Source organism: Rhinoraja longicauda, chromosome 37 (genome assembly GCF_053455715.1).
Source record: "Rhinoraja longicauda isolate Sanriku21f chromosome 37, sRhiLon1.1, whole genome shotgun sequence".
NCBI lineage: Eukaryota > Metazoa > Chordata > Chondrichthyes > Rajiformes > Arhynchobatidae > Rhinoraja > Rhinoraja longicauda.
The window spans coordinates 13,540,522-13,553,805 of record NC_135989.1 but is presented as its reverse complement, the minus strand read 5'-3'; the positions used below and the strand labels follow the sequence as shown (position 1 = coordinate 13,553,805).

General features: G+C 47.9%; 1 protein-coding gene across 10 annotated transcripts in view; it reads left to right on the top strand.

Moving 5' to 3' along the window:
- Window positions 1-13,284, top strand: part of LOC144610509 (voltage-dependent P/Q-type calcium channel subunit alpha-1A-like) — a 398,212-nt gene that overhangs the window by 161,755 nt on the left and 223,173 nt on the right. For all 10 annotated transcript variants that reach the window (XM_078429269.1, XM_078429265.1, XM_078429261.1 and 7 more), the window contains 3 exons: window positions 8,487-8,578; window positions 11,150-11,299; window positions 12,288-12,475. In XM_078429269.1, the coding sequence (XP_078285395.1) occupies window positions 8,487-8,578; window positions 11,150-11,299; window positions 12,288-12,475 (430 nt within the window). The remainder of the gene's footprint in view (window positions 1-8,486; window positions 8,579-11,149; window positions 11,300-12,287; window positions 12,476-13,284) is intronic.

The window sequence follows — 13,284 nt, the reverse complement described above, 5'->3', positions numbered from 1 at the left end:
CGAGAACCTTCTTCAGACTGATGTCAGGGGACAATAGACAATAGAAAATAGGTGCAGGAGAAGGCCATTCTGCCCTTCGAGCCAGCACCGACATTCAATGTGATCATGGCTGATCATTCTCAATCAGTACCCCGTTCCTGCCTTCTCCCCATACCCCCTGACTCCGCTATCCTTAAGAGTTCTATCTAGCTCTCTCTTGAATGCATTCAGAGAATTGTCCTCCACTGCCTTCTGAGGCAGAGAATTCCACAGATTCACAACTCTCTGACTGAAAAAGTTTTTCCTCATCTCTGTTCTAAATGGCCTACCCCTTATTCTTAAACTGTGGCCCCTGGTTCTGGACTCCCCCAACATTGGGAACACGTTTCCTGCCTCTAACGTGTCCAACCCCTTAATAATTTTATACGTTTCGATAAGATCCCCTCTCATCCTTCTAAATTCCAGTGTATACAAGCCTAGTCGCTCCAGTCTTTCAACATATGACAGTCCCGCCATTCCTTGAATTAACCTAGTAAACCTACGCTGCACGCCCTCAATAGCAAATGGGAGTGGGAGGTACATAGATAAGGAAGTGTATAGATAATGAAGAGTAAGGTGTGAAAGGTGTGGGCTCTTCAGTCTGAAGAAGGGTCTCGACCCGAAACGTTACCCATTCTTCAGAGATGCTGCCTGTCCCGCTGAGTTACTCCAGCATTGTGTGTCTATCTTCCATCTACACCAGTCCCAGGTCTGTCCCTGTTTTGCCCATATCCCTCCAACCTAATGTGTAGGAAGTAACCACAGATGCTGGCTTACACCAAACATGGACACAAAATGCTGGAGTCATTCAATGGGATGAATGTTTCGGGTCTGAAGAAGAGTTCCAACCCAAAAAGTTACCCGTCCTTTTTCTCCAGAGATGTTGCCTGACCCGTTAAGTTACTCTAGCACTCTGTGTCTACCTTTTGCTGACAACTGTTCCTCCACACTGCAGCTTGCGCGACACTTTGCAGAACCCACATTCACCCTTGTAGAAAGGTTTCAGAACTAATGTTTGGAACAGGGGACGTACAACGAGATCTGGGTGTCCTAGTGCATCAGTCACTGAAAGGAAGCATGCAGGTACAGCAGGCAGTGAAGAAAGCCAATGGAATGTTGGCCTTCATAACAAGGGGAGTTGAGTATAGGAGCAAAGAGGTCCTTCTGCAGTTGTACAGGGCCCTAGTGAGACCGCACCTGGAGTACTGTGTGCAGTTTTGGTCTCCAAATTTGAGGAAGGATATTCTTGCTATTGAGGGCGTGCAGCGTAGGTTTACTAGGTTAATTCCCGGAATGGCGGAACTGTCATATGTTGAAAGACTGGAGCGACTAGGCTTGTATACACTGGAATTTAGAAGGATGAGAGGAGATCTTATCGAAACATATAAGATTATTAAGGGGTTGGACACATTAGAGGCAGGAAACATGTTCCCAATGTTGGTGGAGTTCAGAACAAGGGGCCACAGTTTAAGAATAAGGGGTAGACCATTTAGAACTGAGATGAGGAAAAAAAATTTCAGTCAGAGAGTTGTGAATCTGTGGAATTCTCTGCCTCAGAGGCAGTGGAGGACAATTCTCTGAATGCATTCAAGACAGAGCTAGATAGAGCTCTTAAGGATAGCGGAGTCAGGGGGTACGGGGAGAAGGCAGGAACGGGGTATTGATTGAGAATGATCAGCCATGATCACATTGAATGGTGGTGCTGGCTCGAAGGGCCGAATGGCCTCCTCCTGCACCTATTGTCTATTGTCTATAACTAGTAAGCCTGGCGTTTTCTCAAGCAGCGATAGATCATGCCAAACAGGGAGGTGCTGGAAGAACTCAGCGGGCCAGGCAGCATCCGTGGAAGGGTAAACAAAATCATGAGAGGAATAGATCAGGTAGATGCACAGAGTCTATTACCCAGAGTAGGGGAATCGAGGACCAGAGGACATAGAAGATGGCAGGGAAGAGAGAGAAGACATTCTGGCCTTCCATCACAGTGAGGAGGTGACTGGAGGAGACTCACTGTGATGGATGTTTTTTTGTTTTGTGATTGTGGGTCTAATTGCAGTCTTTTCATTGCTTCTCATTGTTGACTGTGGGTATCGTAATTTCTTCCAAAAACATGTTTCTGGATGACAATAAAAGGCTATTCTTCTCTTCTATTGTATAGGTTCAAGGTGAAGGGGAAAAGGTTTAATAGGAATCCGAGGGGTAACTTTTTCACACAAGGGTGGTGGGTGTATGGACGAGCTGCCAGAGGAGGTAGTTGAGGCTGGGACTATCCCAACGTTTAAGAAACAGATACATGGGGGTTTGGAGGGATATGGGCCAATCGCAGGCAAGTGGGACTAGTATAGCTGGGACAATGTTGGCCGGTGTGGGCAAGTTGGGCCGAAGGGCCTGTTTCCACGCTGTATCAATCTATGACTCTAAATGGACAGGTGACTTTTTGTGTCAGGACACTTCTTCAGACCAATGGAGTTAGAGAGGAGAAAGACGGGAAAGAGAGGTGAGGGGATGAGGTGAGAAAAATGCTGGCAAATGGGTTCAAATGAGGAGGGTTGAAACATAGAAACATAGACAATAGGTGCAGGAGTAGGCCATTCGGCCCTTCAAGCCTGCACCGCCATTCAATATGATCATGGCTGATCATCCAGCTCAGTATCCCGTACCTGCCTTCTCTCCATACCCCCTGATCCCTTTAGCCACAAGGGCCACATCTAACTCCCTCTTAAATATAGCCAATGAACTGGCCTCAACTACCTTCTGTGGCAGAGAATTCCACAGATTCACCATTCTCTGTTTGAAAAAAAAGCTTTCTCATCCCGGTCCTAAAAGACTTCCTTAAACTGTGACCCCTTGTTCTGGACTTCCCCAACATCGGGAACAATCTTCCTGCAACTAGCCTGTCCAACCCCTTAAGAATTTTGTAAGTTTCTATAAGATCCCCCCATAATTTTCTAAATTCCAGCGAGTACAAGCCGAGTCTATCCAGTCTTTCTTCATATGGAAGTCCTGCCATCCCAGGAATCAATCTGGTGAACCTTCTCTGTACTCTCTCTATGGCAAGAATGTCTTTCCTCTGATTAGGAGACCAAAACTGTACACAATACTCCAGGTGTGGTCTCACCAATTCCCCTGTACAACTGCAGCAGCACCTCCCTGCTCCTATACTCAAATCCCCTGGCTATGAATGCCAACATACCATTCGCTTTCTTCACTGCCTGCTGCACCTGCATGCCTACTTTCAATGACTGGTGTACCACGACACCCAGGTCACGTTGCATCTCCCTTTTTCCTAATCGGCCACCATTCAGATAATAGTCTGCTTTCCTGTTCTTGCCACCAAAGTGGATAAGCACTTTGGTTGGCAGATGGATGGAGATGGTAGCAAAGGTGAGAGGTGACAAGCAGACAGCAGGGTATCAGATGAGAAAGGAAGCGGAAGACTGAAACATGAAACATTCACCTCCAACATCTCCCGGGAAGTGAGTATTGGATTTCAAAGTGCAATATGAAAGCCTCCTTAATAGAGAATGAAGGGCTGGGTGCTTCAATCTTTCACATTGGCCTCTTGTGTTCCATGCTGCCTTACATGGGTACCACTTTTAAAATAAAAAAGAAAGCTGTTTCAAGCTCCCAGTGTTGGGAGCTTTCATTGAAGGACTTTGTTGGAAGGTGTGCGTGTGTGGATGACTATATGTGTGTATGACTGGGTATGACTGTGTGTGACTGTGTGTGTGTGTGTGTGTATGACTGTGTGTGTGTATGACTATGTGTGTGTGTATGATTGTGTGTGTGTGCGCTTGTGTATGACTGTGTGTGTGTGTTTGTGTATGACTGTGTATGACTGTGTGTGTGTGTATGATTGTGTGTGTGCGCTTGTGTATGACTATGTGTGTGTGTGTGTATGACTGTGTGTGTATGACTGTGTGTGTGTATGACTGTGTGTGTATGACTGTGTGTGTGTGTATGTCTGTGTGTGTATGATTGTGTGTGTGTATGACCGTGTGTGTGTGTGTGTGTATGACTGTGTGTGTGTATGACTGTGTGTGTATGACTGTGTGCATGTGTGTGTGTGACTGTGTGTGTGACTTTGAGCATGTGTGTGACTGTGCATGTGTGTGTGTGTGTGTGTGTGACTGTGTGTTTGTGTATGACTATGTGTGTGTGTGTGTGACTGTATGACTGTGTGTGTGTGTGTGTATGACTGTGTGTGTGTGAGTGTGACTGTGTGAGTGTGTGTGTGTGTGTGAGTGCTTGTGTGTATGTGAGTGCGTGTGTGTATGTCTATGTGTGTGAGTGTGTATGACTGTGCGTGTGTATGACAATGAGGTTTGTGTGCCTCAATGTGTATGCGTGTGCTGCAATGTGCTAATGTCAATGTATGTGTGTGAGACAATGTGTGTGCATGACAAGGTTTGTGTATCTCAATGTGTATATGAGCGTGTGTTTCAATGTGCTAATGTCTATGTGTGTGTGTGAGACGGTGTGTGTATGACAATGTGTGTATGTGTGTGCTTCAATGTATCTGTCAGTATGTCTCAATGTATGTCAATGTGAATGAAGACAGACACAAAATGCTGGAGTAACTCAGTGGGGCAGGCAGCATCTCTGGAGAGAAGGAATGGGTGACGGTTCGGGTCGAGACCCTTCTTCAGACTTTCTCGATCCGAAACGTCACCCATTCCCTCTCTCCAGAGATGCTGCCTGACCCGCTGAGAATCCAGCATTTTGTGCCTATCTTCGATTTAAACCAGCATCTGCAGTTCCTTCCCACACATTCAATGTGAATGAAGGTGCCTCGTGTACGAGATAATGTGTGTGGATAACTGAACCATCCTCCGTAACCAGTGGGCATTCCTGATCTACTATCGGACTATTTTTGCTGATTTTACTGGCTTTACCTTACACTAAACGTTATTTCCTTACCATGTATCTGTACACTGTAAATAGCTTCATTATAATCAAGTATTAGACAATAGACAATAGACAATAGGTGCAGGAGGAGGCCATTCGGCCCTTTGAGCCAGCACCGCCATTCAATGTGATCATGGCTGATCATTCTCAATCAGTACCCCGTTCCTGCCCTCTCCCCATACCCCCTGACTCCGCTATCCTTAAGAGCTCTATCTAGCTCTCTCTTGAATGCATTCAGAGAATTGGCCTCCACTGCCCTCTGAGGCAGAGAATTCCACAGATTTACAACTCTCTGACTGAAAAAGTTTTTCCTCATCTCCGTTCTAAATGGCCTACCCCTTATTCTTAAACTGTGGCCCCTTGCTCTGGACTCCCCCAACATTGGGAACATGTTTCCTGCCTCTAACGTGTCCAACCCCTTAATAATCTTATACGTTTCGATAAGATCTCCTCTCATCCTTCTAAATTCCAGTGTGTACAAGCCTAGTCGCTCCAGTCTTTCAACATACGACAGTCCCACCATTCCGGGAATTAACCTAGTAAACCTACGCTGCATGCCCTCAATAGCAAGAATATCCTTCCTCAAATTTGGCTTTCCGCTGGCTGGTTAGCGCGCAACAAAAGCTTTACACTGTATCTCGGTACACATGACAATATACTAAACTGATAACTGATAATTGGTATGTATGTGTGCACGTGGGCCTCAATGTGTGTATGTCGGTGTGTGTATTAGTTCAGAATCGGGCAGATAACATCCGCTTATGCCAAAATTCAGCAACAAACATAAAACAATCATGTAACTCAGCGGGTCAGGCAGCATCTCACGAGAGAAGGAATGGGTGACGTTTCGGGTCGAGACCCTTCTTCAGACTGATGTCAGGGGGCGGGACAAAGATAGGGTGTAGTTGGAGACAGGAAGATTAGTGGGGGAACTGGGAAGGGGGAGGGGAAGAGAGGGACAGAGGAACTATCTGACATTAGAGAAGTCAATGTTCATACTGCTGGGGTATAAGCTGCCCAAGTGAAATATGATAAGAAAATAACTGCAGATGCTGGTACAAACTTTGTATTTATTCACAAAGTGCTGGAGTAACTCAGCAGGTCGGGCAGCATCTCGGGAGAGAAGGAATGGGTGACGTTTCGGGTCGACAAGTGAAATATGAGATGCTGTTCCTCCAATTTGCGCTGGGCCTCACTCTGACGAGGGTGGCAGGTTTACTTCTGTAGAGCGTGTTAATGAACCAGATGAGCTTTTATGACTACTGCCTGCCCCGCTGAGTTACTCCAGCATTTTGAGTCCACCTTTGGTTCAAACCAGCATCTGCAGTCCCTGCATACACATTTCGTCCGCTCCACTGCGAAATCTATTCAAGGTTTGTCTACCTTGAAGAAGTTCTCCTCTCTCCGGCAAGAGTTCAGTCACATCCTCTCTCTCTGCGATTCCCCATTTTCACACCTTCACACTTCCTTATCTATCTATCTCCCTCCCCACCTGACGTCAGTCTGAAGAAGGGTCTCGACCCCAAACGCCACACATTCCTTCTCTCCAGAGATGTTGCCTGCCCCGCTGAGTTACTCCAGCATCCGGTGTCTATCCTTCGGCTGTCATGACTATCCTGTATGTTCATGGGAGACCATTACTGAGGCTGGATTTTTATACCAGATTATTTAATTAACTCAAATTCCTTAGCTGTGGCGGTAAGGATGTGATCGATGGCTAGTCCAACAACATAAGCATCAACTATGTGGAATTGTCACATGCAAGATGATCTATAATCTCTTAGGAGTGTCTAAAATAGACTAAGAACAAGGTATGAATAAACCATCTGGCTCTGATTCTGCATAATCATGGAGGTACACAGCATGGAAACAGGCCCTTCCACCCAAATATCCATGCTGACCAAGTTGGCATTCTGGGCTACTCCCATTTCAGTTCAGTTTATTGTCACGTGCACTGAGGTACAGTGAAAAGCTTTTGTTGCGTGCTATGCAGTCAGCTTCAATAGACAATAGACAATAGGTGCAGGAGTAGGCCATTCGGCCCTTCGAGCCAGCACCGCCATTCAATGTGATCATGGCTGATCATTCTCAATCAGTACCCCGTTCCTGCCTTCTCCCCATACCCCCTGACTCCGCTATCCTTAAGAGCTCTATCTAGCTCTCTCTTGAATGTATTCAGAGAATTGGCCTCCAATGCCCTCTGAGGCAGAGAATACCACAGATTCACAACTCTCTGACTGAAAAAGTTTTTCCTCATCTCTGTTCTAAATGGCCTACCCCTTATTCTTAAACTGTGGCCCCTGGTTCTGGACTCCCTACGCTCCAAAGGGAAAAGTCCCAGCCAGTCCAGCCTCTTTCAATGTCGAGCCCACAAGCTCTGGTGAATCTCCTCCTGAATCTATTCTGCACTGTATATACATTATACAGGGACAAGTCGGCTCTGAATCCAGTGGGAATATAGAGATAGACACAAAATGCTGGAGTAACTCAGCGGGACAGGCAGCATCTCTGGAGAGAAGGAATGGGCGACGTTTCGGGTCGAGACCCTTCTTCAGACTGGTTAGAGATTCCGCTGTGGTGGTTGTTTATGTTAAATTTTATTTTATGTGGCTGTGTGTCTTGTTGCTTTTCACTTAGTATGGCTGTATGGTAACTCAAATTTCTCTGTACCTTAATTGGTACATGTGACAATAAATTGAATCTTGAATCTTGAGATATACAGGTGTTCCTCAGCTTCCGATGGGGTTACCTTCCGAGAAACCCATCGGAAATTGAAAGTATCGTAAGCTCAACTTTAGATAGTTCCTCTGTCCCTCTCTTCCCCTCCCACTTCCCAGTTCTCCCACTGTCTTCCTGTCTCCACCTATATCCTTTCTTTGTCCCGCCCCCCTGACATCAGTCTGAAGAAGGGTCTCGACCCGAAACTTCGCCCATTCCTTCTCTCCTAGATTTTTAGATTTAGATTTTTTAGATTTAGAGATACAGCGCGGAAACAGGCCCACCGAGTCCGTGCCGCCCAGCGATCCCCGCATATTATCACTATCCTACACACACTAGGGAACAATTTGTTATTACATTTACCCAGTCAATTAACCTACACACCGGTACGTCTTTGGAGTGTGGGAGGAAACCGAAGATCTCGGAGAAAACCCACGCAGGTCACGGGGAGAACGTACAAACTCCGTACAGACGGCGCCCGTAGTCAGGATCGAACCTGAGTCTCCGGCGCTGCATTCGCTGTAAGGCGGCAACTCTACCGCTGCGCCACCGTGCCGCCCCGCTGAGTTACTCCAGCATTTTGTGATACCTTCGATTTGTACCAGCATCTGCAGTTATTTTCCTATCGTAAGTCGGAATGCATTGTAGTACACGCGATCACGTGGCCGGAAGCGAGCGGCGGGTCGCTAAGGATTACTGCCGTTAGCACCATCGCTAAGTCCAACTATCGCAAGTGGAAGCATCGTAAGCTGGGGAACACCTGTACACGTTGGCCTGTGGGAGTGCAGCTGAGATGTGTTGCCGGTGCAGATGTACCATGACGATATTCTCTTTTGCCTCCACAGTATTGTTGCTACAACAGGGGCAGAATTCGACCTTCGGACGCTGCGCGCGGTGAGAGTCCTCCGACCCTTGAAGCTGGTGTCGGGAATTCCAAGTAAGTGCCACTCCTTGTCCCAGGGACAGACGCAAAAAGCTGGAGTAACTCAGCGGGACAGGCAGCATCTCTGGAGAGAGGGAATGGGCGACGTTTCGGGTCGCGACTCTTCTTCTCGCCCCGGAACATCACCCGTTCCTTCTCTCCAGAGACGCTGCCTGTCCCGCTGAGTTACTCCTGCTCTTTGTGTCTATCTTCGGTTTAAAACAGCATCTGCAGTTCCTTCCTACACTTTCCTTGTCCCAGTGTCCCCTGTTTCAGAGTGACCGAGCGGTTAATCCTCCATCAATTTCAAGGTGGCATGGTGACGCAGCGGTAGAACTGCTGTCTCCCAGCGCCAGAGACCCGGGTTGGATCCTAACCATGGGTGCTGTCTGTGCGGAGTTTGCACGTTCTCCCCGTGACCGTTTGTTTTTTTATCCGGGTGCTCCGGTTTCCTCCCACAATCCCAAGACATGCAGGTTTGTAGGTTAATTGACCCTGTGTAAATTGTCCTTAGTGTGTGGGATACGAAAAGTGGAATAACCTGGAAGTAATGTAGGGGTGATGGATTGTCAGCGTGGACTCGATGGGCCGAAGGGCAATTTCCATGTTGCATCTCTAAACTAAATATGCTCAAGAGTAATGCTCAATGGAGCACAGAGAGACCACTGGTATAGTTTCAGTTTAGTTTATTGTCACGTGTACCGAGGTACAGTGAAAAGCTTTTGTTGCGTGCTGACCAGTCAGCGGAAAGCCAAAATATTATCACCTGATGAGCCAAAACATTATGGCCACCTGCCTAATATGCTGTTGGTCCTCCGTGTGCAGCCCCAGACACAGCAGGGTGCGATGCACTGTGTATTGTGACACATTCCTCCCGTGACCACCATTAACATTTTCCGTGACTTGTGCCACAGTCGACCTTGTGTCGGTTCGGACCAGGTGGGATAGCCTTCGTTGCCCTCGCGCATCGATGAGCCTTGGGCGCCCAACACCCTGTCTGTCGCCGGTTTGTGGTTTGTCCCTCCTCGGACCACTGTCGGTAGGTACTCACCACTGCTGACCGGGAGCACCCCACAAGCCTTGCCGTTTCAGAGATGCTCTGACCCAGTCGTCTGGCCATAACAATTTGGCCCTTGTCAAAGTCGCTCAGGTCTTTACTCCTGCCCATTTCTCCTGCATCCAACACATCAACTTCAAGAACTGACTGTTCGCTTGCTGCCTAATATATCCCACCCCATGACAGGTGCCATCGTAACAAGATAATCAATGTTATTCACTTCGCCTGTCAGTGGTCATAATGTTTTGGCTGATCAGTGTATATAGCCATTAGCCATTATTATTATAGCCAATAGTCGTTCCAGCCATAACCCACAGTGATGTTCCAAGTTAGGTTAAGTTAGGGTAGGTAAATTTATTATTGCCACATCTGCCAAGATACAGAGAAAAGCTTTGTCTTGTTTGCTGTTCAATCAGATCAGATAATACTATACGTTAATACAATCAAGTCAAACTCAAGTACAATGGGCAGAGTGAATGGGAAGATTCAGAGTGCAGAATATAGTTCTCAGCATTGTAGCGCAGTTCCATAGACAAAGTCCAATGTCCACAATGGGGTAGAGGTGAATCGGACAGTACCCTAGCTGATGGAAGGACTATTCAGAAGCCGGATAACAGAGGGGCAGAAGCTGTTGCTGAGTCTGGTGGTGCGTGCTTTCAGGCTTCAGTGTACATAGGGTGGGATTGGATAGCTGAATTTTCGTAGCCGGCACAGATACGATGGGCTGAATATCCTCTTTCTGCCATCACGGCGGCACGGTGACGCAGCGGTAGAGTTGCTGCTTTACAGCGAATGCAGCGCCGGAGACTCAGGTTCGATCCTGACTACGGGTGCTGCACTGTAAGGAGTTTGTACGTTCTCCCCGTGACCTGCGTGGGTTTTCTCCGAGATCTTCGGTTTCCTCCCACACTCCAAAGACGTACAGGTATGTAGGTTAATTGGCTGGGTAAAATGTAAAAATTGTCCCTAGTGGGTGTAGGATAGTGTTAATGTGCGGGGATCGCTGGGCGGCACGGACTTGGTGGGCCGAAAAGGCCTGTTTCCGGCTGTATATATATGATATGATATGATTTCAATAGGCAACAGGTGCAGGAGTAGGCCATTCGGCCCTTCGAGCCAGCATTGCCATTCAATGTGATCATGGCTGATCATCCACAATCAGTACCCCGTTCCTGCCTTCTCCCCATACCCCCTGACTCCGCTATCCTTAAGAGCTCTATCAAGCTCTCTCTTGAGAGCATTCAGAGAATTGGCCTCCACTGCCTTCTGAGGCAGAGAATTCCACAGATTTCTGTGGTCTTCATCTTGTGTGGAGAAGGGTCTCGGCCCAAAACGCCACCTATCCATTTCCCCCAGCAACGCTGCCTGACCCGCTGCGTTACTCCAGCTCTTCTGCGCTTTTTTCTTTTTGTAAACCAGCATCTGCAGTTCCTTGTTTCTCCGACAGTGGGCTTTCGATGCTTTCAACTGGTTTCAAGCAAGGGTGTTTGGTAACGGAGAGGAGCTGATGGGATGTCTTTGTTTTTCAGGTTTACAGGTTGTGCTCAAGTCCATCATGAAGGCGATGATACCCCTGCTTCAGATTGGCCTCCTGCTGTTCTTCGCCATCTTGATGTTCGCCATCATCGGCCTGGAGTTTTACATGGGCAAATTCCACAAGGCCTGCTACGATACCAATCGTACGTCCCAGTGTCTCGTTACTGGGGCCGCGGGACTTTCCCAGACAATCCCAGATTGATCCCTGGGATGGCGGGACTTTCATATGAAGAAAGACTGGATAGACTGGGCTTGTACTCGCTGGAATTTAGAAGACTGAGGGGGGATCTTATAGAAACATATAAAATTCTTAAGGGGTTGGAGAGACTAGATGCGGGAAGATTGTTCCCGATGTTGGGGGAGTCCAGAACCAGGGGTCACAGTTTAAGGATAAGGGGGAAGTCTTTTAGGACCGAGATGAGAAAACATTTCTTCACACAGAGAGTGGTGAGTCTGTGGAATTCTCTGCCACAGAAGGTAGTCGAGGCCAGTTCATTGGCTATATTTAAGAGGGAGTTAGATGTGGCCCTTGTGGCTAAAGGGATCAGGGGGTATGGAGAGAAGGCAGGTACGGGATACTGAGTTGGATGATCAGCCATGATCATATTGAATGGCGGTGCGTACAGGCTCGAAGGGCCGAATAGCCTACTCCTGCACCTATTTTCTATGTTTCTATGTTTACCTGCATTCAGACGTTTATACAATTTGTGCAATGTTTTCCCAACGGATTTTCAGTGTGCCTTTATCGCGACGCATGGAGTCATCGTGTTGTCTTCGTAGTGGCGCAGCGGGTAGAGCTGCTGCCTCACCGTGCCAGAGACCGCCCCCCCCCCCCCCCGACATCAGTCCGAAGAAGGGTCTCGAGAGAGAGAGAGCTGGATAGAGCTCTTAAGGATAGCGGAGTCGGGGTATGGGGAGAAGGCAGGAACGGGGTACTGATTGGGAATGATCAGCCATGATCACATTGAATGGCGGTGCTGGCTCAAAGGGCCGAATGGCCTCCTCCTGCACCTATTGTCTATTGTAAATCTACCGCTGCGCCTGGTGGGGGTTGGATTGAGGCGTGAATGAAGTGAATGGGCTTGTTGAGATGGCAGCGCTGAAGGTAACGTGTCTTGGTTTCGTCACCAGATGAGATCCTGGGGGAGTCTCTGTGTGGGACGGACTTGCCGGCTCGCGTGTGCCCAGCCGGGGCCAACTGCAGTGAGTACTGGGAGGGACCCAACAAAGGCATCACCCAGTTCGACAACATCTTGTTTGCTGTGCTCACCGTCTTCCAGTGCATCACCATGGAAGGCTGGACTGACCTCTTGTACGACGTGAGTAACACAATCTCTCTCCTGCATCCATTTACCCCTCCCATTACTTTACCTTTGGACTTGGTGTGAGGTGCCCAATGATGTATTGTGTGCAGTTTTGTGTGCAGTTTTGGTCTCCTAACCTGAGGAAAGACGTTCTTGCCTTAGAGGGAGTACAGAGAAGGTTCACCAGATTGATCCCTGGGATGGCGGGACTTTCATATGAGGAAAGACTGGATAGACTGGGCTTGTACTCGCTGGAATTTAGAAGACTGAGGGGGGATCTTATAGAAACATATAAAATTCTTAAGGGGTTGGAGAGGCTAGATGCGGGAAGATTGTTCCCGATGTTGGGGGGAATCCAGAACCAGGGGTCACAGCTTAAGGATAAGGGGGAAGTCTTTTAGGACCGAGATGAGAAAACATTTCTTCACACAGAGAGTGGTGAGTCTGTGGAATTCTCTGCCACAGAAGGTAGTTGAGGCCAGTTCATTGGCTATATTTAAGAGGGAGTTAGATGTGGCCCTTGTGGCTAAAGGGATCAGGGGGTATAGAGAGAAGGCAGGTACAGGCTACTGAGCTGGATGATCAGCCATGATCATATTGAATGGCGGTGCAGGCTCGAAGGGCCAAATGGCCTACTCCTGCACCTATTTTCTATGTTTCTATGTTTCTATGTGCCATTTCATCTGGGATCACAAAATGCTGGAGTAACTCAGCAGGTCAGGCAGCATCTCAGGAGAGAAGGAAGTATTTATTGACCCTGAGTAAAACGCAAAGTGCTGGAGGAACTTAGTGGGTCAAGCAATATCTGTGGGGGGGATGGATAG